The sequence below is a fragment of the Carassius auratus genome, chromosome 8 (assembly GCF_003368295.1).
Source record: "Carassius auratus strain Wakin chromosome 8, ASM336829v1, whole genome shotgun sequence".
NCBI lineage: Eukaryota > Metazoa > Chordata > Actinopteri > Cypriniformes > Cyprinidae > Carassius > Carassius auratus.
Window position 1 is genome coordinate 26,150,058 of NC_039250.1, and position 27,342 is coordinate 26,177,399.

Consider the following 27,342-nt stretch of genomic DNA (forward strand, 5'->3'; position numbering starts at 1 on the left):
AGCATATTCCAGCTGGACATATGCTAGCAGGCTGCCTACCCGTGGGAGGACTTACAGAAGGCAGGTATCTACCAAGGTGGTGATACATAAGAACTCTGAGGTACCCAGCCCGCAGGGTGGAAGTTTCAACGACAGAGCTGGCAAGGGGCTTGCCAAGGGAAGACACATGCTGCGGAGAGACTTACTGTGGACATACACAAGTGGGATTACAGAAAGGGGAATCACGACACATGGAGGTACCTAGTCCCACACATGGCTGACCAAGGGGCATGTACGCAAGTGTTGGACATCAACAGTGCTGGAGGAACCCAGGGTTCTGACTGAGGAACTCACCTGAGGGGAATAGCGCACGCATCCAGTCCGCAGAGTGGAATGGTGCAGCAAGCGGATTGACACCGTGCAGGTCCTTACTGGCCCGAAGGGGCGAGTACCCGGGAGGACACAGGCTCTACACGGAGATGATAAAATCTCTCGAATGTGTTAGGTGTCGCCCAGCCCGCAGCTCTACAGATGTCTGCTAGCGAGGCGCCATGCGCCAGCACCCAGGAGGAAGCTACGCTCCTAGTTGAGTGAGCTCTCACCCCTAGGGGGGCATGGCAGGTCTCGTGCCTGATAAGCCAGGACAATAGCATCCACTATCCAGTGGGATAACCTCTGCTTGGAGACAGCCCTTCCCTTCTGATGGCCTCCGTAACAGACAAAGAGCTGGTCTGAGGTCCTAAGGCACCGAGTTCTGTCCACGTAGGTGCGGAGCGCACGTACTGGACAGAGCAGCACCAGGGCTGGGTCTGCCTCCTCCAGGCGCAGCGCTTGCAAGTTCACCACCTGATCCCTAAAAGGAGTGGTGGGAACTTTGGGCACGCACCCAGGCCGGGGTCTCAAGATAAGGTGAGAGTTAGCCGGCCTGAATTCCAGGCACGCTTCGTCAACTGAAAATGCCTGCAGGTCCCCGACCCTCTTCACCGAAGCCAAAGCCGTCAGGAGCGCAGTTTTCAAAGATAAAAACTTTAGCTCTACTGAGAGCAAGGGTTCGAAGGGAGCTCTCTGCAGGGCTGATAGAACCACTGCGAGGTCCCAAGAGGGGACTTGCTGAGGAGGAGGCGGATTGAACCTTCTTGCTCCTCTCAGGAACCTGATGATCAGATCGTGCCTCCCAAGAGACTTACCTTCAACAGGGTCATGGTGAGCCGAAATGGCAGCCACATAGACATTGAGGGTGGAAGGAGACAGCCTTCGTTCCAACCCCTCCTGAAGAAAGGAAAGCACTGACCTAATCGGGCATTTCCAGGGGTCCTCATGCCATGAAGAACATCAAGTGACAAAGAGGTTCCACTTCAAAGCATAGGCATGTCTGGTGGACATGGCTCTAGCTGAAGTGATGGTAGCTACCACCTGTGGTGGCAAGGTACCTAAACCTTCTGTGACCCGTCCAGAACCCACACATGTAGGTTCCACAGATCGGGACGTGGGTGCCAGAGGGTGCCCCGTCTCTGAGAAAGAATGTCCTTACTCAGAGGAATTGGCCAGGGAGGGGCTGTCGTGAGGAGTACAAGTTCGGGGAACCAGGTCCGGCCGGGCCAAAAAGGCGCAACCATGAGGACCTGCTCCTCGTCCTCCCTGATCTTGCACAACGTCTGTGCAGGCCCAGCGGCCAGCTGTGTGCCAGGGCATCCGTGCCGAGGGTGCTCTCGGTCAGGGAGTAAAACAACTGGCAGTGGGAATTTTCTGGAGAGGGAAACAGGTCTACCTGAGCGTCTCCGAAGTGTTCCCAAATCAGCTGAACCGACTGGGGGTGGAGTCTCCATTCCCCGGGGCGAGACTGCTATCGTGAGAACTCGTCGGCTGCACGATTGAGCCTGCCCGGAATGTGAATTGCACGAACTGACCTCAGATGCTTGTGACTCCACAGGAGGAGATGGCGAGCGAGTTGCGACATGCGGCGGGATGGTAGACCACCCTGACGGTTGATGTACGCTATGGTCGCAGTGTTGTCCGTACGGACCAGTACGTGCTTGTCCTTCAGCAGGGCCCTGAGCGGTGCAGAGCAAGATGTACTGCTAGCAACTCGAGGCAATTGACATGCCACTGAAGTCGGGGTCCTGTCCAGGAGCCTGACGCAGCATGCCCGTTGCACATGGCACCCCAGCCCGTGGCAGAGGCATCTGTTGATACAAAAACATGTCTGGACACCGGTTCTAGGAGCACGGCGGCCCATAGAAACGAGGGGTCCAACCACGGGGTGAAGTATCGGCGGCAGGCCGGAGTGATGGTCAGTGATGGCCCTGTTGCCATGCCCATCTCGGGACTCAGTCGTGAAGCCAGTGCTGAAGCGGTCTCATATGGAGTAGCCCGAGCGGTATGACTGCCGCCGCGGACGCCATATGCCCCAGGAGCCTCTGAAACAGTTTCAGTGGAACCGCTCTCTTGCCCTCGAATTGTCTCAGGCATTTCAGCAGTGACTGCGCTCGCTCGTTCGTAAGTTGTGCGAACATGGTGACTGAGTCTATTTCCACACTGAGAAAAGAGATCCTCTGCACAGGGGAGAGTTTGCTCTTTTCCCAGTTGACCTGAAGACCCAGTCGGCCGAAGTGTCTGAGCACCAGATCCCTGTGCTCGCACAACCGCTCTCGAGAGTGAGCTAGGATCAGCCAGTCATCGAGGTAGTTGAGGATACGTACACCTTGTTCCCTGAGAGGAGCCAGGGCTCCCTCCACGACCTTCGTAAAGACGCGGGGAGACAGGGCCAACCCGCATGGGAGAACCTTGTACTGATATGCCTGCCCCTCGAAAGCAAACCGAAGAAACGGTCTGTGTCGAGGAAGAATGGAGACATGAAAGTACGCGTCCTTCAGGTCGATCGCTGCAAACCAATCCATCGGACGAATGCATTCGAAAATGTGCTTGGGCATTAGCATCTTGAACGGGAGTCTGCAGAGCTTGGTTCAAGGCACGCAGGTCCAGGATTGGCTGTAACCCACCTGTCTTCTTGAGGACTATGAAGTAAGGGCTGTAAAAGCCGGACTTCATGTCGGCTGGGGGGACCGGCTCTATCGCGCCCTTTGCCAGCAGGGTCGCGACCTCCGCGTGCATGACAGGGGCATCTTTGCCCACCATCGTCGCGTGGACACCCCGAAACCTGGGGGGACGCCGGGCGAACTGAATCGCGTAGCCGAGCCTGAGCGTCCGGATGAGCCAGCGGGAAGGCCTGGGGAGCTCTAGCCAGGTTCCCAGGAACCAAACCAGTGGGGTCAAGGGGACTACAGGCGTACCCACAGTGGGGCAGCGTGGTGGAGAAGACAGCCCCGGCATGAGAGGCATAGCGTCCCTTAGCAGGGGTGGAGTGCGGGCACTCGTCTGACTCCAAGTGGCAAAGAGGGCATGAGAAGGTTTTTTTTTTCTTCATTCTGTCACCAATGGAGTTTCGGTTCCTTGCCGCTGTGACCTCTGGCTTGCTTAGTTGGGGTCACTTGGGTTGTCTTCAGTGGAAAAAATCAGGGGTGAGTGCAGAGTGTAAACATGATGTCACACTATTTCTGAACTAAATGTGAACATCTGTTTTATTAACCAGGGCCTTTGCTGCTGACTTTCAATGATCCAATTCAACCATACTAATAAGCAAAAATGACACATTTGCCAAAAATATAACTTTTTAATATTAAAAACTAACAAGCAAGCCTATCCAGATTACCAAAAGTAACACATAAGTGATATAACACATTAATTAGTAAAACAATTAGTTACTTTTTTTACGGAGTAACACAGTGTAATGCAAAAGAAATGCAAGTCAGAACCCAACGAGAAAAAGAAACAATTTCAGCTGTTCATTTGTGACACACTGTGTTTGCTCAAGGCAGAAGTGTTAAAGTTAGCAGCCTGAACTTTAGCCTACAGTGGGAGGCGGCTGTGAGCCGTATGTGATGTTTTACATGAGTTAGTAGACCATCGTTAGTATTCTCTATTCCAGCATAAGAATGCTTCCGTAGGCACAGCTGAAGAAAAATGAAAAACTTTTCTTTATTAGACCATAAAGAGATGGATCAGTTATTCTATCACAGCATTTGCAGGAGATCACATGCGTTGAAGTGGTCATAGTCCACACTTCACAATAAACAAACGCAACACAAGAACTGCAAACAGGACACTGCAAACCAGATAAACCAGCTCAGAGTACACCCCCCCTCCCCACACCATGTTTGAAAAGTAAACACAAAGACAACAGAGACAACAGAAAATGATTTTTGGCCTATTCATCTGATTCTGCCAGGCTGACACGCTTTACACAAGACGGGAAGTCTGTATTCACTTCCAGCTGCTCCAGGGTGTTTTTGCAGTAGAAGCACCTCGGCAGCACTGGGCTCTGGATCGCTCCACTCAACAGCTGCAGATGGAGCTTCTTCAAGTCTCTCGGCAGAACGAACATCCTGCAGCCTCTGAGCTCAGTCTGCACACTCTTCTCATCATGCTCCAGGCTGATGACCCAGAACTTGTCCCGGCTGTGTGGGTCATGGGCAGCACTGGTAACGAGGTTGAGCGCAAGAGCAAAGAGATTGCTGGCAGAAGCTGAAACTGTGTCATCTGGCACGCCAGGAACTAGTTTGGATTTGAGGTCATCTGCAAAGAGAAATATTTAAAAAATAAATAAATAATAATAATAAAAAAAATATATATATATATATATATATATATATATATATATATATATATATATATATATATATATATACACATACAGTACAGACCAAAAGTTTGGACACACCTTCTCATTCAAAGAGAATTCTTTATTTTCATGACTATGAACATTGTAAATTCACACTGAAGGCATCAAAACTATGAATTAACACATCTGGAATTATATACAGTATTGTTCAAAATAATAGCAGTACAATGTGACTAACCAGAATAATCAAGGTTTTTAGTATATTTTTTATTGCTACGTGGCAAACAAGTTACCAGTAGGTTCAGTAGATTCTCAGAAAACAAATGAGACCCAGCATTCATGATATGCACGCTGTTAAGGCTGTGCAATTGGGCAATTAGTTGAATTAGTTGAAAGGGGTGTGTTCAAAAAATAGCAGTGTGGCATTCAATCACTGAGGTCATCAATTTTGTGAAGAAACAGGTGTGAATCAGGTGGCCCCTATTTAAGGATGAAGCCAACACTTGTTGAACATGCATTTGAAAGCTGAGGAAAATGGGTCGTTCAAGACATTGTTCAGAAGAACAGCGTACTTTGATTAAAAAGTTGATTAGAGAGGGGAAAACCTATAAAGAGGTGCAAAAAATGATAGGCTGTTCAGCTAAAATGATCTCCAATGCCTTAAAATGGAGAGCAAAACCAGAGAGACGTGGAAGAAAACGGAAGACAACCATCAAAATGGATAGAAGAATAACCAGAATGGCAAAGGCTCAGCCAATGATCACCTCCAGGATGATCAAAGACAGTCTGGAGTTACCTGTAAGTACTGTGACAGTTAGAAGACGTCTGTGTGAAGCTAATCTATTTTCAAGAATCCCCCGCAAAGTCCCTCTGTTAAAAATAAGGCATGTGCAGAAGAGGTTACAATTTGCCAAAGAACACATCAACTGGCCTAAAGAGAAATGGAGGAACATTTTGTGGACTGATGAGAGCAAAATTGTTCTTTTTGGGTCTAAGGGCCACAGGCAGTTTGTGAGACGACCACCAAACTCTGAATTCAAGCCACAGTACACAGTGAAGACAGTGAAGCATGGAGGTGCAAGCATCATGATATGGGCATGTTTCTCCTACTATGGTGTTGGGCCTATTTATCGCATACCAGGGATCATGGATCAGTTTGCATATGTTAAAATACTTGAAGAGGTCATGTTGCCCTATGCTGAAGAGGACATGCCCTTGAAATGGTTGTTTCAACAAGACAATGACCCAAAACACACTAGTAAACGGGCAAAGTCTTGGTTCCAAACCAACAAAATTAATGTTATGGAGTGGCCAGCCCAATCTCCAGACCTTAATCCAATTGAGAACTTGTGGGGTGATATCAAAAATGCTGTTTCTGAAGCAAAACCAAGAAATGTGAATGAATTGTGGAATGTTGTTAAAGAATCATGGAGTGGAATAACAGCTGAGAGGTGCCACAAGTTGGTTGACTCCATGCCACACAGATGTCAAGCAGTTTTAAAAAACTGTGGTCATACAACTAAATATTAGTTTAGTGATTCACAGGATTGCTAAATCCCAGAAAAAAAAAATGTTTGTACAAAATAGTTTTGAGTTTGTACAGTCAAAGGTAGACACTGCTATTTTTTTGAACACACCCCTTTCAACTAACTGCCCAATTGCACAGCCTTAAGAGCGTGCATATCATGAATGCTGGGTCTTGTTTGTTTTCTGACAATCTACTGAACCTACTGGTAACTTGTTTGCCACGTAGCAATAAAAAATATACTAAAAACCTTGATTATTCTGGTTAGTCACATTGTACTGCTATTATTTTGAACAATACTGTACATAACAAAAACGTGTGAAACTACTGAAAATTTGTCATATTGTAGGTTCTTCAAAGTAGCCACCTTTTGCTTTGATTACTGCTTTGCACACTCTTGGCATTCTCTTGATGAGCTTCAAGAGGTAGTCACCTGAAATGGTCTTCCAACAGTCTTGAAGGAGTTCCCCGAGAGATGCTTAGCATCTTGTTGGTCCTTTTGCCTTCTGTCTGCGTTGCAGCTCACCCCTAAACCATCTCGTGTGGGTTCAGGTCCGGTGACTGTGGAGGCCAGGTCATCTGGTACAGCACCCAATCACTCTCCTTCTTGGTCAAATAGCCCTTACACAGCCTGGAGGGGTGTTTGGGGTCATTGTCCTGTTGAAAAATAAATGATGGTCCAACTAAGCGCAATCCGGATGGAAAAGCATGCCACTGCAAGATTGCGTTGGTAGCAATGCTGGTTCAGTATGCCTTCAATTTTGAAAAAATCCCCAACAGTGTCACCAGCAAAGCACCCCCACACCATCACACCTCCTCCTCTATGCTTCACGGTGGGAACCAGGCACGTAGAGTCCATCCGGTCACCTGTTCTGCGTCGCACAAAGACACAGTGGTTGGAACCAAAGATCTCAAATTTGGATTCATCAGACCAAAGCACAGATTTCCACTTGTCTAATGTCCATTCCTTGTGTTCTTTAGCACAATCAAGTGTCTTCTGCTTGTTGCCTTTCTTTAGCAGTGGTTTCCTAGCAGATATTCTACCATGAAGACCTGATTCACACAGTCTCCTCTTAACAGTTGTTCTAGAGATGTGTCTGCTACTAGAACTCCGTGTGCCATTGACCTGGTCTCTAATCTGAGCTGCTGTTAACCTGTGATTTCTGAGGCTGATGACTGGGATGAACTTATCCACCGCAGCAGAGGTGACTCTTGGTCTTCCTTTCCTGGGGCGGTCCGCATGTGAGCCAGTTTCTTTGTAGCCCTTGATGGTTTTTGTGACTGCACTTGGGGACACTTTCAAAGTTTTCCCAATTTTTCGGATGACTGACCTTCATTTCTTAAAGTAATGATGGGCAGTCGTTTTCCTGTACTTAGCTGCTTTTTTCTTGCCATAATACAAATTCTAACAGTCTATTCAGTAGGACTATCAGCTGTGTATCCTCCTGACTTCTGCACAACACAACTGATGGTCCCAACCCCATTTATGAGGCAAGAAATTTGATTCATAGTCATGAAAATAAAGAAAACTCTTTGAATGAGAAGGTGTGTCCAAACTTTTGGTCTGTACTGTATATATATATTATATATATATATATATATATATATATATATATATATATATATATATATATATATATATATATATATAGATTCTTGAGTGAGAGCCAAATACACTGATGCTGGCATGAAACACAAACGTTGTTACCTGTGTATGTGCGTTGAGGTGGTGAGATGAGGAGGACTCTGTCTGAGAGGTCAGCCTGTGTGTTGAGCCAGCGGAGCGGCCCTTGTTCTGCTACACTTCTTCTCTCCCACACATCGATGACGACACGTACTCCACCACGACTCTGCAGACTTTCAGCCAGGAGCATCACAGAGCGCTGAAACACACTGTCTAATGCAGGGTACACGAGCAGCACACGCACAGACGCAGCGCGCCTCGAGCCACGAACCCAGCGGAAGGTTTGACCTGAGAGAGTGAACAGAGGAACATACTAACACACTACTCTAACTGACACTCTCATTGTTTAGTGTGATTGGAGCTTCTGCGTGTGAAAGTGTAACATCTGCAGTAAAAAGCCAGAGTTCATCAAAAGCAGAAAGATAATTGTCTGAACTGTCACCTCTAAGCCTACTCTGAAACAGGCTGCTGAAGATATGTTCATAATATCTCATATTTCAACTATTATCGACCACATCCCCGTGTGTAGATGTGTAACATTTGAAAGCAAGTTTTAAATCGTTTTCTTCTCACTTACAGATGATGAAGCAGCAGAGAAGCACGAAGAGAAGTGCTAGCACACATCCAACAATGTCCAAAGCAGATCTGTCTGGAATAAAACACCCCGAGAGTAAGCACAGAATTGTTGTGATCAGAGAAGCCAGTGAAACGAGAAGATGAGTTACAGGATACTCACTAGTACAGCTCACTTTTTGAACCTTCCATTCACTTTCTTCATGACAGTCTGTGAAGTGAGGCAGTATCTGCCATTATGTAAATCCAGATCAGTGTTAGTAAAATCATTTTTTATTATATTTTTATAGCTATTGTCTTTTTTAGACAGGACAGGTCAAGTAGAGACGGGAAGTAAAAGGATACAAAAGGGATGTAAATATAGAGAATATTTTATAAGTGGAAGTTTAATTGTTCTTTTTCCACTGGAATTTATGTTTTCAGCAACATTTTGTGAGTTTTCTGATTTACCAGATATTTGTTTAGATTTTTGTATTGGAAAACGAACCTACTGACTGAGAAAATGACTACACATGTGTTACCATGCACAGAATTGCTACATATTTTGACCAGTGAGATTGGATAATGTTTAATTAACACTTTAGATTAGGGAACACATGTTTACTATTAATTAAGAATTTTCTCTCAATAAACTCCTAAATAATACAGTTGATGTAGTGGTTATGTTTAGGTATGGAATGGATCTAGAATATTGTCATGCAGTAAAATATGCATTTTTAAATACTAATAAACAGCCAGTACACTAGTAATATGCAAGCTAATAAACAACTAGTTAATAGTGAAGACTGAAGAGTGTCCTCTAATTCATAATAATTAAGCATATACATTATTATTTAACAACTATCAATTTCTAGCGACTGAAAATGTCCATGATGTTTCCGTTAAATGTCTAGGTTTTCCTTGACTGAATAACCCTGCATGTATTCTAATAAAGCATATATTATTTTGAGGCTGTATGATGTGCAAGTAAAGATTAGGTCTTATTTTATAGTTACCAATATCTCAAGGTCTTCACAGGGACCCATGTATTCCATGTATTCTAGTTCCACTTCACATTTTTCTACTTTGCATTCCTGCAAGACAAAAAAAAAAAAAAAAATGCTATGTCATTAAAATGACAACTTTTTCTTATTAAAGGACATCTTTTCTCATAATAACGTTATGCTGTTAAAACGTCTCAGGTTACGAATGTAACCATGGTTCCCTGAGAGGGAACGAGACACTGCGTCCTCTGAAGGGACACTATGGGGAACACCTCGTCGTGACCCGTGTCTGAAGCATACTTTGAAAAAACGCCAACTCGTTGGCCGGCGACAGCGTCTGACGTCACTACCGGCGCGACTATAAATAAGCGACCGGAGAGCACGTCATTTATCTTCTTCGTGAAGCTTGCGTCCGAAGCATGGCAAGGGATCTAGAGGACGCAGTGTCTCGTTCCCTCTCAGGGAACCATGGTTACATTCGTAACCTGAGACGTTCCCCCTCAAGGGAACTTCGAACTGCGTCCTCTGAAGGGACACTATGGGGAACAGTATACCCACGCCGCCATGCTGAGGGGAGCGCAGGCCAGACCATGGCGAACACTAAGTACCAACTCTACCATTTCTATGGGAGTTGCCCCTAGGACGTTTAGACAGCTGTATGTGACACTATCCCTTACGGCCAAAGGCCTAAGCTACATACCCAATTTAATTGATCAGGGCCTCGGCCCGGGGTAGAGCTTAAATGCTTGGAATAGGAAGGATTCCTTTAAAGGGATACGGCTAAGAAACCAGTATTATACAAGGTCTTGCCTGTCACACAGGGGCTACCGTTTGCTCTTGCAAAATTTTCCGAAGGAGCGGTCTCAACAGAACCCTGGTAGCAAAACCCTGCTAGATAGGTATTCAAGGATACCTGAATGGAGTGGCGCCCAAGATGAACGGGGCTTTACACCAACTCAAGAAAGGGCACGAAGCAACCGCGCGAAGCCCTTACCATAAAGGATTTTTAGAAAGAACGCAGAGCCTTAGCGTGCGAACTTACCACAGAGTGGATTTCAGAAAGTGCGCAAAGAATACACGTGCACACTTACCATAGTATGGATTTAAAATACTGTTCTAGGGAGGGGTTCTCGTGGCACTCTGAAGGGGAAAAAACAGAGAACACCGTCAAATGAGAGGAACTCTGAATTCAGAGTAGCGTACTAACACGTGACCCTTTTCTGGGAAAAAGGGGCCCGTTGTTAAAACTACTGCGAGAACCGCCCAAATATCCCTTGATGAGGGAAGCAATGCTTGAGTGTAAACAAATGCACTCCGGCTGAAAGGAGCCAAAGTAACCAAAGTCTAAACATCTCGAAAAAGGGAACGAAGCTGAGCGCGTAACCCTTACCATACAGGATTTCAGAAAAATGTGCAGAGACTTGTGTGCACACTTACCACTTTAAGAAGTACACAGAATGTAGCGTGCGTACCTACAGGTTCCTAAGCATCGCAGAGATTCTGAGCCACACGGGAGAGGCAAGCTCCAAACTTACAAACCTCTTTGGACGAGGGGAGCATCACCTGAGGCAGTAAAAAACAGGAAGAATTCTGTAACTACCACCTCCTCCCTTCCCACTGGATGTGACAGTGCATATAAGCGGTCAGGAGGCCCCTCAGGGTGACCTGGCCAACATTCATGAAATCTCCTGCAGTGCCGTGCCAGTTCTGATGATCAGCGAGGCTCCCACAGAAGCCCGTGATCTCGGCCGCCTAATACCAGAGCACGAGGCCGGAAGGACGGTGCTGACGGGTGTTAGTAGATGCCATAACTGAGCACTGTAAAAGAGACTCACTTAGAAAGTTAGTAGACATATGACCACCAGCAATTCAACTCATAAGTATATACAGAAAAAGGGTTACATACTCACCCATCCTCCTGTAGTGGGACCCTGCTCACAGGGCGCCTCCTTATAGTCCGGACCATCAGTAAGGTGGTTACTATGAATATAGAACCAACCAAAAACATCATAGGTCCAGCATATGAGACTGTTATGAGAGAAATTCTCCCCCACCTAACCTCGATCAGGTGGAGAGCTGGTGGTCGCAGGGGAATTCAGGCAAGGGAGGAAAAGAGCAGAAGTTAAACATAAAAAGCATTTTCTCTAGGTATCGCTCTGATTCGGACGAGAACGCTGCCTCGTCTGAATCACATCCCTCAGGTCCTGCTTACCTCCTCGCGACCCACGATTCCTCTTGCCCCTGCCCATAGGCGGGGGAGGAGCGCGAGCCGCGACACTAGCCTTCTGTGCCCGTCTTTGATCCTCAGAACGAGACGGGCCAGGACCCCTATGTTGTTCGGGCTCGGACCTGTACCTTTGTGGAATGAAGGTTTTAAAAGCAGCTAGCGCGCCCTTGCCTCCCTGAACTTTTCGACCACCATCTCGACGGAGGTACCGAAAAGCTCAGAAGGCGAGACCGGAGCATCGAGAAGAAAGCCCCTTTCTTTCTTCCCGATGTCTGCCAGGTTCACCCACAGATGTCTCTCCGTTACTACCATGGCAGCCATAGACCTACCCATGGTGGAGGCGGCCTGTTTGGTAGCACGGAGAGAGAGGTCTGTGGTGCGGCGCAGCTCGGCCACCTGATCAGCTGAAAGGCCCTCGCCTTTATCCAGGTCCCTCAGCAGGTCAGCCTGATAGGCCTGAAGCACCGCCATAGTGTGCAATGAAGCCACAGCCTGACCTGCTGCTGCGTATGCTTTGCCATTTAAGCGGGATGTATCCTGGAGGGGCTTAGATGGCAAAGAGGGAGATTTAAGAGAGGATGTTTCCCCCACAGAGAGATAGCTAGCCAGCGTCTCTTCTACAGGGGGCATCTTCTCATAGCCATTTTCGCGCATGCCCTCGATGTTAGCATAACTCGTATTGTTAAGTTCATTTAGGAATTGAGTGAGATGTATTCCTCATTAAGTAAGGAAGAGTCCATCTGATTAAATTAACCTTGATTAAAAGCAGTAAATCTATTGGTTGTGAACCCGCAGTATAACCTGGAGGAGTTCCGGAAGCTGATTGGCCATCAAAACTTCACATGTTAAATAGAACCAGGTGTGCTTTGGTAATTAGTAGTGAGCAGAGGGATCTCTGTTGGCAAGGTTAATGTGCTTCTCCTACCCAAGTTGGTGGTGCTACTGATACTGGAGAAAGATTGCTAAAGCATGTTTGGAGTAAACCAAATGCTGAGATGGCGGTGAAAAGCCACAATGTGTTCATCAACTTTATAGAAGCTACTGGTTATTAAGCTAAGCATCTGAGCTAAGCATCTGAATTGAACTCTGAAAATAAGCAGAAGAAGACCAAGTTGTTGTTGAAAGATTTTAATAAAGTGCTTCAATGAAGAATCTGAATCCGATGTTTTGAGTTATTCCATGCACCCTATGAAGTTGACTGGAGCCTTGTTCAAGTTGGGGCAGACATTGAGGCTGAGAATCTCTAGATAACTTGACACTTAATAACCACGCTTGTGGATAAGAAGATTAACGGCTTCGGGTGGTCCAGAGAAGGAAGCTGGTTCAAAGAACAACAATCAACATTGTTAATATAAGTTTAAGACAATATATCATTTGACTTAAAATGGCAGAAGAAGCCTTGGGGAAAACGGTGGATCAACTTAAGAGAGAAAGAACCACTACAAAGATGTGTTTTACCAAGCAAGTAAACCTTCTCACTCGAGAGTCAAGTCAAATGATTGAATCTGAACTCAGGAAGGAATTCCAGAAACTATCTTCTATTGCAAGAGCACTTTTTGATGCAAATGAAGATTATAAGATGGGATTGGTTGCAGAGCTGGAGGCTAGTGCAAAGAGTGATGAGAAAGTAGAGCTTGAAATTCAGCAGGTAGCAGATATTGAGAAGACTGTGAGCAACTGTGAGACAAAGCTTGAAGAGGTGAGAAAAATTGTTCAAATTAACTTGTGGCAGAGATATGGCCAAGAGGAATTAACAGCTGCAGTCCAAGAAGCTGAGAAGGCTGCTTCAATACCCATTGCTGGTGTCAATTGTGAAGGATATGAAGTTCAACTAATTCACTTGGAAAGGCTTGTGAGCAGAGCAGTCAAAACTCTATCCAGCTGGGAGCGATGGATTCCTACAACAGAGAAGAAGGACTTTGAGAGCAGAGTGAGGCAGGTAAAAGTCCAAAACAGTGGACTCATTTTGAGAAACAGTGAGTTTATTACTGCACGTAATACTGAAAGAAGTTCTCAGTTTGTAAGTCCCACAGACCCAAACACAGTTCTCCAAACTATGCCGATTACACCAGTTGTGAGGATAAAACCAGCTAGTTTGCCTAAATTTAGTGGTATGAAGAGGGATTTCTTCCGTTGGAAGAAGGATTGGGTCAGTTTGCAGAAACAAGGAGAACCAACTGGCTCAGCAGAGGTCAAGAAAATCCAGCTCCTGGATAGCTTGGATGACAGAATTGTTAAGGATTTGAGGCTGTCAAGTTATAGCACTGCTGAGGATGTGTTTAGAGTGTTGGAGAATCGATATGGCAACAAGGTGGCAATTGCCATGGAAATTATTGAAGAACTGGAAAGAGTTCCTGCTGTAAAGGGTTATCAACTCAGAAGATTGATCGACTTGATCCAGACTGTTGAAAAAGCTCTGTCTGACCTGACCGATCTAGGGAATATCGGTGCAATAAATAACCCTCTCGTAACTAAATCTATTGAGAGTAAATTGCCTGAATTTGTAAAGAGGGATTGGCTTGTCTTTATGATTGATCCTGATAATGGTGTAACTCCAGAGAATCACTTTGATGTCCTGCTGAAGTTTTTAAAGAAACAGGAAGATGTTCTTGAGAAACTCGAACAACTCAGAATCACTGACAAGGTAGAAAGGTTTGATAAATCAGAAAGAAGATTTGAGAAGAAATATGCATCTACAAAATCTACAAAGAAGTTTTCTGATATTGGATGTGTTGTTTGTGGAGCTGTAGCCCATAAAGACAAGATTTTCTTTTGTAGGAAGTTTAAGGACCTAAATTTGGCTGAAAAGAAATCTGCTGTGAGGAAGATTGGAGCTTGCAAGAAGTGTCTTGGATGTCATGAGGTTGATGCTGATTGCAAAGATGCATTCTTGTGCAAAAACCGAGACTGCATGAAGGAAAATGGATCTGATCATCATTATTTCCTCTGTCCAAGAAGAGAACTCATGAGTGGTGGTGAGAAAAGGTCTCTAAAGGAGAACAGGATGGTAAATGTGCTAACAGCAGAGCAAGAGGATTTTTTAGCTGAACTTTCTCCAGAGCTGGCTGAGCGATGTAGAAATGCTTTCACCAACAAAGCAGCAACAGTAACCTGCACTGGAAAGCCTCAAGTTGGACTTTTAAAGGAAAGTAGAGTAAAGGAACTGCCTGTTATCATGATGCTCTTGGAAGTTACAGCTAACGCTGGGCAGAAAATTGGAACTCTGGTTGATCTTGCATCAGACACCAACTATATAACCCATAAGGCTGCAGCAAGACTGAGGTTAAGATGTGAAGATGTCACTTTAGTTGTGCATGGAGTTGCTGGTATGACCATAAAGGCGAGAACCAAACGATATCTTCTCAGAGTCAGAGTCCGAACTGAGGAAGGTAAAGAAAGAGCACATGAGCTCCTTTGTTATGGCTTGGATGAAATTGCTAAAGTGCATAAAGTCATCAGACCTAAGCAACTGCAAAAGTTTTTCCCAGAAGTCAACCCTGAGGAGCTGGTAAGACCAAAAGAGATTGAACTACTTATAAGCCACCGAGAAGGAAGACTAGCCCCGCAAAGAGTGAAGATTGTAGGGGATCTTGTCTTATGGGACAGTCCTTTGGGAAAGACAGTGGGCGGTGCACATCCAGACCTATTTGAAGAAATAGATGTAGCTGCATATGAGTCAAAGACACATTTTGCTCGCTCAATGAGAACAGCCGCAGTAAAATATGAGGAGACAGTGGGAGGACCTGAATTGCAAGTAGAGTCTAAGTCTGCCCAACAACTTCAGGAAGCCAGAGCTGAGACAAATATTGCTGCTGCTGGCAACCGTGAGTTCTTGGAATGGTGGAAATGGGATAGCATTGGGGCAGCTTGTGAACCGATGTGTGGAGCCTGTCGCTGTGGAAACTGTCAGCCAGGTGGTGAGGAGATGACACTGGCAGAGGAAAGAGAACTTGAGATTATAAAAGAGTGTCTTACCTATGTAGAGGGAGATGTGCACAGCAGTTCTCCTCATTGGCATTCAAAATACCCCTGGACGGAAGATCCAGCTTCCCTTCCCAATAATAGGAGTGGAGTTGAGGCAACATTTCTGAGGACAGAAAAGCAGCTGATGCGGGAGCCAGAGTGGCAAATTGCTTATGCAGCTCAAGTCCATGAAATGGTGGAGCGAGGAGCAGCGATCAAGTTAACTGAGGATATGATCAAAAGCTGGAATGGACCAGTGTGGTATGTGAGCCACTTAATTGCACCAAATCCTCACTCAGTTACTACTCCAGTGCGCCTGGTATGGAACAGCAGTCAGAAATTTAAGGGAGTGAGTAAGAATGATCTTCTTCTGAAGGGTCCAGATGTTCTTAATCCAATCAGAGCTGTTCTTCTAAGGTTTAGAAGAGGAGTTTATGCTGTGCTTGGAGATATCAGGAAAATGTACAATTCTGTATGGTTGGAGGAGAGAGAATTGCAACTACACCGGTTCCTGTGGAGAGATGATAAGAGTGAAGAAATAGGAGAATATGCTATCACTAGAGTTAACATTTGTGATCGACCAGCAGGGTGCATTGCACAGCTAGCCATGCGAGAAACTGCAAAATTGACAAAATTCTCTCATCTACATGAAGCACGCAAAGTCATCGAAGCAGATAGTTATGTAGATGATATTTTAACGTCCCACAATGATCTGGAAGAACTGGATAAAATAATTGAAGGTGTTGAGGAGATCCTAAGAGCTGGAGGGTTTTTCTTGAAGCACTGGGTCCGGTCAGAACAAAGTTGGAACCCTGCTGATGGTGAGATAAAGTCGGCAGCAGAAGACCGAATTCTGAAACTACCAAACCAACTGAGGGACAAGGACAACAAGGCCCTAGGACTTGGGTATCTAGCAGAGGAAGATCAACTTTACATCATGACCTCAATTAATTTTTCCAAGCGGAAAAAGAAAATGAGAGTAGGACAAAACCTCCTTAAAGAGGAGATTAGGGCCAAGACTCCTAATCCTTTGACTAGAAGAGAACTATTGAGTCAAGTGGCGGGGCTGTATGATCCGATTGGCTTGGTCACACCTGTTAAGCAAAAAGGGGCTATCCTTGTGCGAAAGGCATTTCAGGAAGTAGGATGTGGAAGCCTGACCAAAGACACATGGGATAAACCACTGTCAGAAGGTCTCAGAGAAGAAGCCATTAAATTGTTTGAAGAGTATGTTCAGCTTGGCAAGATAAAGTTCTTCAGAGGTTTAACACCTGCAGGCTGGAAAGGAAAACCACTGGCAATAACATTCTCTGATGGAAGTGATAAGACCTATGGAGCTGTAACATATTTCAGGTGGGAAACAGACCAAGGCACTGAGGTGAGGCTAGTTGAATCCAAGGCTAAATTGACTCCTTTGGATCAAAAGGGAGAAGCAGTTAAGGCTGAAATGTGTGGTGCAGTTTATACAGCTAGACTTAGAAAATATATTGAGAAGCATTGCCAAGTGGAGATTGACCAATGGTTCCATCTGGTGGACAGCCAAACAGTGTTGGGAGCTATTCAGTGGGTTAGCTATGGCTATCAGTCCTTCTTTGCAAATAGAATTGGAGAGATCCAGAGAACTACGCCTGTTAAAGACTGGTGGTGGATCCCAGGTGACTTAAACATTGCAGACATTATCACAAGGGGATGCAGTCCAAAAGACCTCAAAGAAGATTCTGCATGGCAGAGAGGGCCAGTGTTCCTGAGATGGCCAGTGGAAAAATGGCCAATGAAGTCAGCTGCTGAGGTTGCAATTGCAGCAAGAGAGAGTATTAACAAACTTCAGAGGAAAGCATTTTCTTTAGTTCTTACCAGGAGCCTGGCCAAGGAAAAAGAGGGTGCAGTTTCCTTGGAGGAATGTAAAGTAATCGATCATATGGATGGAGGAAAAGCTGAATCATGGCATTCCACTGTAGACTCCGGTACCTCTGCGGTACCTCTGCTAAGGGAAAGAAAAGGCAGAAAGATGTTTCATCAGGAGGGCTGTTTGATGGTTTGGTAACAAGTAAGTTAATCCATGTGGAAAAATTCAGCAGATTGTCCAGATTGGTAAGAGTTACTGCTTGGGTGCGTAGAGCGGTCAAGAAGTGGTTGGAAATGAAAAGTAAGACCATGAGTTCCTCAAAGTGGGAGGCAAAGTCTCTGGAAGAAGGGCTTAAAGAAGCTGTCTTGACAGGACATGAACAGGAAAATGCTTATGCAGACCTCTTTCTAGCTGCCCAGGAGAATGTGATCTTTCCTAATACTACCCTCAGCAGGTTGGCAGTGTACAAAGATGGAAACTCTGGACTGCTAGTTTGTGGAGGAAGAATTCAGATCTTCAATGAGGATAAAACTGCAGTCCCAATCTTACCATATAATGCATATGTGTCTAAGCTTCTGGCTCAGGAAGCTCATCAAGTAAACCATGAAGGAGTGGCTGGAACTTTGTTAAGGATGAGAAGAAAAGCTTGGGTGGTAAAAGGCCGCAGATTGGCTAAGAAATCTGTCGACTGCTGTGTGACCTGCAGAAAGGCAAGGGCAAAGCAATGCCAACAGATTATGGGAGACCTTCCATCAGAGCGGTTTGAACCGGCTGCACCTTTTGAGTTTACAACTCTGGATTTGTTTGGGCCTTATGTAGTAAAAGATGAGGTAAAGAAGAGGATGGGACTGAAAGTTTGGGGAATTGTCTTCTGTTGTATGGCATCAAGAGCTATCCATACTGATCTTGTTAGTAATCAATCAACAGAAGGATTTATGCTGGCATACCAAAGATTTACAGCTTTAAGGGGACATCCAAGGAAATTGTGGTCAGACTCTGGGTCAAATTTTATTGGGGCCAAGTCTGTTCTTGAAGATCTTCACAGGTTCCTAGAACGACAAGACAAGGTAAAGTTAGAAATTGAAGCAGCCAAGTATAGCACAGAGTGGTCTTGGAAAATTCATCCTGCAGATTCCCCTCACAGAAATGGAGCAGCAGAAGCAGCTGTCCGTCTGGTTAAGCGAGCCCTCCAGAATCTGGGGTGTAATGGAGTTATGACATGGGGGGAATTTCAAACCTTTCTTTACACTGCAGCTAATTTGGTCAATGAAAGACCAATTGATGCAAGGACACAAAGTCGAGAAGACTGCGTGGAATATGTAAGTCCAAACAGTCTTCTTCTGGGACGTACTGGGAAAAGAGGAGATCAATGAAGTTTTGAGTTTGAAGGTTATCCATACAAAAGACTAAGAGTTATCCAGGAAAATGTCAACAAGTTCTGGAGAAGATGGTGTCAGTTAGCAGGGCCTAACCTATTTGTAAGAAACAAGTGGCATACTAAGGAGCGAAATGTTGCTGTGGGAGATGTGGTATGGCTGGCTGACCAGAATGCTTTAAGAGGCCAGTACAAGTTGGCCAGAGTCATCTGTGTAAATGTAGACAAGAAAGGAATAGTAAGGGATGTCATGGTGAGAGCATTTCCCAGCTACCCAGTATCAATTGTTAAACCAAGTCGAGCAGAAACGACTAAGGATATCAAACTGGCGAAGAAACTTTGTAACAAGATCCCAGCTACAATTCTGCACCGAGATGTTAGACGCTTGGTGGTTTTGATTCCTGTTGAAGAACAAAGAGATTCAAGTCCTGCCAAAATGGGTGTGTGACCTCCTTGGGTCATCTGACCAGTAGGTCAAGTGGGAGGTGTTAAGTTCATTTAGGAATTGAGTGAGATGTATTCCTCATTAAGTAAGGAAGAGTCCATCTGATTAAATTAACCTTGATTAAAAGCAGTAAATCTATTGGTTGTGAACCCGCAGTATAACCTGGAGGAGTTCCGGAAGCTGATTGGCCATCAAAACTTCACATGTTAAATAGAACCAGGTGTGCTTTGGTAATTAGTAGTGAGCAGAGGGATCTCTGTTGGCAAGGTTAATGTGCTTCTCCTACCCAAGTTGGTGGTGCTACTGATACTGGAGAAAGATTGCTAAAGCATGTTTGGAGTAAACCAAATGCTGAGACGGCGGTGAAAAGCCACAATGTGTTCATCAACTTTATAGAAGCTACTGGTTATTAAGCTAAGCATCTGAGCTAAGCATCTGAATTGAACTCTGAAAATAAGCAGAAGAAGACCAAGTTGCTGTTGAAAGATTTTAATAAAGTGCTTCAATGAAGAATCCGAATCCGATGTTTTGAGTTATTCCATGCATCCTATGAAGTTGACTGGAGCCTTGTTCAAGTTGGGGCAGACATTGAGGCTGAGAATCTCTAGATAACTTGACACGTATGCTGAAACCGATGGATGCGAGAAGAAAATGGCCTCTTCCATTCTTTCTTGATTTCCTCATGTAAATCAGGCAAGAATGGAAGGCTCACCTGGGCTGGAGGGCTATGGTCAGATAAATAACGCTCATCAAGGCGACCTCGCGGCGTTATTTTGCTGGTACGTTTCCATGGCAAGTTTAACTTTGCTGTGGCACGATCCATAACCTCTAACAGCTCCTCATACGCAGGGCAGGAGGATTGAGAAGGCTCAGCCTCAGCTTCTTCGCCAACCTCAGACATCTCCTGCTCTTCCTGGGTAGAACCCAGCAGAGCACTAACTTCAGTATCAGAAAGGGTTAATGATAACACGTCTTCCTCCTGAAGTTCATTCTCGTCCGCCGCCGAAGAGCGAGAAAGGGAAAGTCCCTCTCTAAACTCTTCAACGAGGTCCACCTGTGATCCCCACGAGCTCATTCTCCTCCGTGCCTCAACAGCAGCGGGTCCTGAGCCGCGGGAGACAGATGGCTGTCCCTCTTTCCTCGAAAAGAGAGACAAACGAGAGCGGAGCTTTTTCATGGAAAAACGCTCACAGTGCACGCAGATCGCCCCCTCAAGGACATCGCGCGCGTGCTCTTCGCCCAAACAAAAAACGCAAAGACTGTGTGTGTCATCCGGTGTCAAATAACGCTGACACGGATGCACGCACTGTCTAAACGCCTTGCTAGTGGAAGCCATGATAACAAAAGTAAAGATCGCTCTTACCGTGGTCGTTTCTCAGACGCACACTTCAAACAAAACAGTCAAATGAAGACGAAGAAGATAAATGACGTGCTCTCCGGTCGCTTATTTATAGTCGCGCCGGTAGTGACGTCAGACGCTGTCGCCGGCCAACGAGTTGGCGTTTTTTCAAAGTATGCTTCAGACACGGGTCACGACGAGGTGTTCCCCATAGTGTCCCTTCAGAGGACGCAGTTCGAAGTTCCCTTGAGGGGGAACAGCATAATTATCTTGTTGACACTCAAGCATCCTTCTTATAGCAGCCCTTAATAGCGCCTTAGTAGACAAATTTGGCCATATCACTATCTTACATAAAATAAGATGCTTTATTTATTTATTTATTTGTCATAAAGGACATTTCTTGTACTTCAGTAAAAAGTTAACACAGCCAAAATCGTAAAATTTGGTGACTTTGGTGACATATGATGGTATAAAAATATCGAAATATAAAAATTATCATTAGCCACAATTTGGCTATAGTACTCAATTAATGCATAAACTGTAGGCTTTATAAATTAGAACTAAACCTCTTAGGTTTTAGATTTTATCACAAGTTAAATTTGTAGATTTATAATATATATGTAATGTTTGTGTTGGGTGAGACTTAAGCTGACGTGGATCAAGCTTGACTGACTTGACCTGATTTGACGCTAAGCTTGAGGTTTGTCATATTTTCCAGCTGGTTGAAGTGTTGATTTGACCTCTGAATTAGTTCTAGAATGAAATGAAATGTTGAGGAGAATCATACCCCTTTCCCTCCATCTGTTTTTAGCAGTCGATGTGTGCTGTTTTTCAATATGATGGTATGTCTTTCCGCCACGAGGCTCGTATTGAAGGTCACCACTATTTTGTCTCCATGAAGCACTGAATGAATGTCAGCATTCCACTGAATTTCAGCTAGCAAGTCAATCAAACAGAAGAAGAGCCGTCAGTTGCCAAAACATTAAACGTGATGAAAACACCAGCAATAAGTATTAAACTTCATTGTGTGAATGATGCCTCAAATCATGTGTGCTGCTGTTATTTAGGAAATCAGCACCTGATGCCTTTCCACCTCGATCACAAGCTTACCTTGACATCAGAGCTGTGTCTGAAATGCCCCGTCCCCATATATAGTGCACTGTTTCAGACATTCTGATCTTTGAAACCACAGGGAACATTGTGATTATGGTTCAGATTCATAATGCACTTAACATAATAGTAGTGAGTTTGCATGATAACCCTGTGGAGCTCTAAAGATTACCCGTAGGTGTGAGAGTGAATGCGTGAGTCTATTAATTGAATGAAATGGACTATAAAACATTCACTAAATAGGGAATAATGAACGAGGAGATATATCACAGAATATTGCACACTTGAGGCCAGCTCTAACATCATGGCAGTGCGTTTTGCATGTCTGAGCACTGCTATCATTTGCATATACTATTTCAGGAAGTGCCTGTAGAATCTGTGAATCTTTAAACACAATGGGTGCAGTCTGATCGATTCGGTGGCATTGCTGTCTGTCTCCAATAACACAGATCAAATCATCAAACGTCTGACCACATAGAAAAGAGAAGATAATAGTGGCTATAAGAGCAAATAAATCTAACCTGTTTGGGCCATCTTTACATATTCTGTATTTGCTCCGTCGGATGGTGTTGGAATATTATAGGCAGATATGTAATAACTGGTTGAAGGACAAACAGCTACATTTGGCACAATGAAATGGAACCATAACTGTCAATCAAGAGAAGAATTAGGACACAGAATCAATTACTACGTAAAACACACAAAAGAAAACTTGGTTAACAGTACTTTTCCTTACTATACATGGTGTTTTTTTACAGTGTAGGGTTTAAGTCACATCTTTTATTAATTTATTATCATTTTAGTGCCAAGTGCGCTGCTGTGACAATGTGCAGCTTGTATATATTAGTTGTGGAAAAGCATTTTGTGATGAACTCAAATTCAATATGTGGTTTTCTCTTCAGCATTTTTTTTTATTTAATTTTTTTTTAATTCACCATTTGTGTCCTTTCTTTACCTGTTCTTGACCAGTGAGGTTGATTCGCTCTGAGGTAAATGGAGGCTGGTACTCGCATCTGTAATATGAGTCAGAATCTTCAGAAACCGTTATCCATGTGCCAATAAGACTGCGAAAGCTGCCTAAGAAGACAATTTTCAAATTGACACACATTATGTACAACCTTCAAAATATTCACTATTAAAATTTGTAATTTACAGCCTTAGAAATGTATAACCTTGTTCATTTACACTGGCTTTTAGCAGCTCCCTTGATGCAACACAAACCACATATACACATCATTAAAAGTGCTAGTGCAAGATGGCTGCTATACGATACCAGTAAAACAAACTTCAGCTTAACTGCAAACCATCTGCTGAAGCCATGTAGTGATATTTGTAATGCGGTGTGTCTGTGCATCTCATGTGCATCACGTCAGCAAAATGAAACTAATGTGATCAGCTGTAATACCTGTCTGATCAGGCTTTTCTCTTATCTATTAGCAAGAAGCATTTTTCATGATTCTGCAGTTTTTAAATCATGTTACTTTTCAGTGTGTAATGATTTACAAATTGTATTTTAACAATTTGAAAAAACTGCTTTGTAAAGTGTCACACATTTCATCCATATGAAAATAATATAGACACATTTTTACCACATGAACATTTTTCTGTATGAGGATCCTGTTGGGACGTTTAAGAGATGCCTCTGAATCATGAAGCAGCATCTAATGGCACTCAGCATCATCTCATCAATCAGACAGCTCATTTCAAACCAGACGTCAGTCGTTATCTTGAAAAGAATGAGCAGCACTTCCTGTCTCACCAACATTATCTCTGTCACAAGACCAATGAAACCCAAGGCTTGTTTTTCACAAAATCCTACCAGACATCCTATAATTAGCTGATAATGAAAAACCCTAAATGATTTCACATTAAACAATATCTCTGACTGATGTCAAACTGATGTGCATAACAAATATTTCAACTATCATTGCTTTCTGCTAACAAAACCATCTTGTGCCAATTAGTTAAATAAATTAAATGAGAATATACGAAACGTTTAAACACACAAAACACAACTAACAAGTCACTCTTTCATCAAATGGGTTTTAAAATGATAACACAGTAACATTACATTTTGATGGTTCTTCTGTAATTCTGTGGTGCTTATTATTATTGTACTACCTAATTTCATGTAACATCAATATTTTGGTAAATATTTAGGTCGGGTAATTTTTTTCTTCTTCTGTATTTAATTATGAAACCTTGGTTTATAACAGATTTGTTTCAATTAGTAATTCGTAATAGATCATGTACATAATATTGCACATCAAGTGACTCTTAGTTTCCCATAATTCCACCAATGACGATTTCTCATGTATTCCAAATAGAAGTTTCTTCAAAAAAAAAAAAAAAAAAAAAAAAAAATCTTCCTGTACATGTGTGCTGTATGACTGAATAATCTCAGAAAAGAGTCAAAACCACACACAACTAAATAATAATAATCACTTACTGTGATGTCACTTACTATCAATATTAATGGACCATCTGATAATAATAGAGGTTTGAGATTCAATCAGCTCTGCAGACAGCTCGTTTAAGGGTGAAGGGTTCGATTCATGGATTTTATACCATTCATTGGGTACTTCATGCTCTAAAAATAAGTACATACAAATAAATAAATAAGAAAAAGAAATAGAAATAGAAAGAAAGGAAGGAAGAAAGAAAGATGTACTTTAACACTTACTATCTTGTTTACAAGTGGCATCCTTTAAATATCAAAAGAGAGCAATAGTTTAATTAAGCTCTGATCAAATGATTAATATCAAATATTTCTGCTATGAGATGACAGTGTACTTACTATACTGAGAGAACTGTTGTCTGAAGCTGTCCACTGGATTAAAAAGAAAAAAGCAACAATTTCCCTCATGCAGTCTAGAAGTTCCATTTGAACAGACCTGAACACAAATCTCTATTGAAATGAGCCGTGGCTCTCCTTTTATACCTTCCACAACAGGAAACGCCCACAAACCATATGCACACAGCACCAGATTGTCATCATTGGCTCACAAATCAAACAGTTCCTGACTTTACTGTTGTCTTTCAGAAAAACCCTCATAGAGAAACATAAATCACCTTTATTTATATAGTGCTTTATACAGTACTGGTTGTGTCAAAGCAGCTTTACAGTGTCCGACAGGAAAATATTGTGTCAATAATGCCCATTTTTTTATTTACCAGTAAATTTGTTCCAGTAATTTTATAGCAATTTACTGGTATTACTGTGTGAAAGGGGCTAATATTACCTATGATTTCCGCGATGAGTCTCCATAAATATTAAGCTGCAAGAATAGTATTTAAATATTAATCAGCATGTTCTGCGTGTCTCGGAGTATGTTAATGGCACAAATGGCACTTTTGTTTTCTACACAAAGTCAAGTCAAGTCACCTTTATTTATATAGCGCTTTGAACAAAAAAAGATTGTGTCAAAGCAACCGAACAACATTTGTTAGGAAAACAGTGTGTCAATAATGCAAAATGACAGTTAAAGGCAGTTCATCATTGAATTCATCTTTGCAATCAAGTCAACAAGATCGCTGTAAATTAAGTGTCCCTAACTAAGCAACCCAGAGGTGACAGTGGCAAGGAACCGAAACTCCATTGGTGACAGAATGGAGAAAAAACCTTGGGAGAAACCAGGCTCAGTTGGGGGGCCAGTTCTCCTCTGACCAGACGAAACCAGTAGTTCAATTCCATGATGTGCAGCAAAGTGTGGGACACACGCGGTGTTTTCAGCTTGTCATGTCACTACGTGATGACATAAATACATGAACAGCATCTCCAGAACTGCTCTGACTCCCTCTGAGAGTCACTTCATGAGCTTTTGACAGTTTAATTTGAAAAACTATCATCATATCATTTAAATAGGCTAATAATAATAAAATAAATATATTACTGTGGTGCAGTATTATATACATAATACTACTGAAGAATTCAAGATTTCCGTCGCTAAGACGGATTTCAACTGTAAAAAATTGGGGGAAAAACACCAAAAATCATCCCCACCACAGCTGCAGATTCTCATTAGCTGGGTTCCCATCACCCTGCTTTAATGCACATTTTAAAGTATCGCATCACAATCGAGTGAAGAAAACGATGAATTTCAAATAAAAATGCCTTAATTCACAAAAAAAAAAAACGTTTTAGGCTCACTTGAGGTGGTTTAACTTGTGGGAGATGGAAATGCATTTTGCAAATAAATTCCTCCAAGCGCATCAAAACAGTTTTGACTTCGCACTATGGATGGTAAATCCTGACTAACCAGCAGACCGATCTTATTCCACAGCATCTGAAATGTTGTTATGGTCACTCGGAAATGCTCAAGGAAAGTCTGTCATCAAAGTATTTCTGTTTAATTGCCTCCCAGAACATTCTCAAACGGCATTAACACTATCCGAAAGCAATAAGCGCATTCATTGTGTTTTGTCTGCTCATTCTGATGTTCAAGTCATTTATTATATAGAAAAAATGTATATATTCAGTAGCTTCTTCTACTTTTATTTGTGATGTACAGCCAGTTTATCAGGAAGTGACGATTTTGTTCTCTTTGACTCGTTGAATGGAAATGCAGGTTGCACGTTTATAACGTGATGACAGATGAATTTATCATTTGCATGTGCTTTTGAATCATGAGAGCTCACTCACCAGCTCTCATTTTTTGTGTGCCCACACAGAGACATTCTAAAACGCTAAAAATGTTTACTGGGAGCCAGAGCGCCTGACATCTTGGCAAATTTGAGATTGTTATTCATGCCAGCGCTAGTGATGTTCGACTTCGCCAGTCGGAGATCACTAAAAATAACATTAAAGAGGTGTGTGAACTTGCAAGCACCATGTCAGACACTATAATATGCTCTGGTCCCCTCCCTGCTTACCGTGGTGACGAGATGCATAGCAGATTGTGGATGTCTAAGTGGTGCCCACAGAATAACATAGGTTTCATAGACAATTGGACGAGCTTTTGGGGCATACCTGACCTGTTGAAAAGAAATGGTCTTCATCCATGGATAAACAAATGATAAAGCTTGGCTTATTGAATATCAGATCCCTTTCTACGAAAACACTTTTTGTAAATAATATGATCACTGATCATAATATAGATGTACTCTGTTTGACAGAAACCTGGCTAAAACCTGATGATTACATTATTTTAAATGAGTCCACCACCCAAGATTACTTTTATAAACATGAGCCGCGTCTAAAAGGCAAAGGGGGAGGTGTTGCTTCAATTTATAACAACGTTTTCAGGATTTCTCAGAGGGCAGGCTTCAAGTATAACTCGTTTGAAGTAATGGTGCTACATATAACATTATCCAGAGAAACAAATGTTAATGATAAATCCCCTGTTATGTTTGTACTGGCTACTGTATACAGGCCACCAGGGCACCATACAGACTTTATTAAAGAGTTTGGTGATTTTACATCCGAGTTAGTTCTGGCTGCAGATAAAGTTTTAATAGTTGGTGATTTTAATATCCATGTTGATAATGAAAAAGATGCATTAGGATCAGCATTTATAGACATTCTAAGCCAAGTGATGATATCTCCGATCATTATTTAGTTCTGTGCAAACTTCATATAGCCAAAACTGTTTACTGGGAGCCAGAGCGCCTGAAAT

The 27,342-nt window shown here is 43.2% G+C and overlaps 1 protein-coding gene across 2 annotated transcripts; it reads right to left on the reverse strand.

The window, feature by feature from the left end:
- Positions 1 to 3,706: 3,706 nt before the first annotated feature.
- On the reverse strand, positions 3,707 to 24,620 carry LOC113107801 (interleukin-17 receptor B-like). 2 transcript variants are annotated; one of them, XM_026270522.1, is made up of 11 exons: positions 24,525 to 24,620; positions 24,411 to 24,432; positions 24,192 to 24,317; positions 22,683 to 22,804; positions 22,249 to 22,375; positions 21,405 to 21,553; positions 9,435 to 9,512; positions 8,603 to 8,669; positions 8,444 to 8,515; positions 7,891 to 8,154; positions 3,723 to 4,611 (listed from the first exon to the last, which is right to left on the reverse strand). In XM_026270522.1, the coding sequence occupies exons 1-11, from the start codon at positions 24,609 to 24,611 to the stop codon at positions 4,244 to 4,246; spliced, it is 1,482 nt and encodes a 493-aa protein (XP_026126307.1). In that variant the 5' UTR covers positions 24,612 to 24,620; the 3' UTR covers positions 3,723 to 4,243. The 2 variants fall into 2 exon arrangements, with proteins under 2 accessions (XP_026126306.1, XP_026126307.1); XM_026270521.1 differs by having other exon boundaries at positions 3,707 to 4,611; positions 8,444 to 8,669.
- Between the last annotated feature and the right edge of the window lie 2,722 nt (positions 24,621 to 27,342).

Coding starts and splice junctions, on each gene's coding strand:
- LOC113107801 (XM_026270521.1), bottom strand. CDS start 24,611: ATGGAACTTCTAGACTGCATGAGGGAAATTGTTGCTTTTTTCTTTTTA. Junction 9,513..21,404: donor AAACAGATGGAGGGAAAGGG/GTATGATTCTCC, acceptor TTTGTCTTGCAG/GAATGCAAAGTAGAAAAATG. Junction 8,155..8,443: donor TCTCTGCTGCTTCATCATCT/GTAAGTGAGAAG, acceptor TCACTCTCTCAG/GTCAAACCTTCCGCTGGGTT.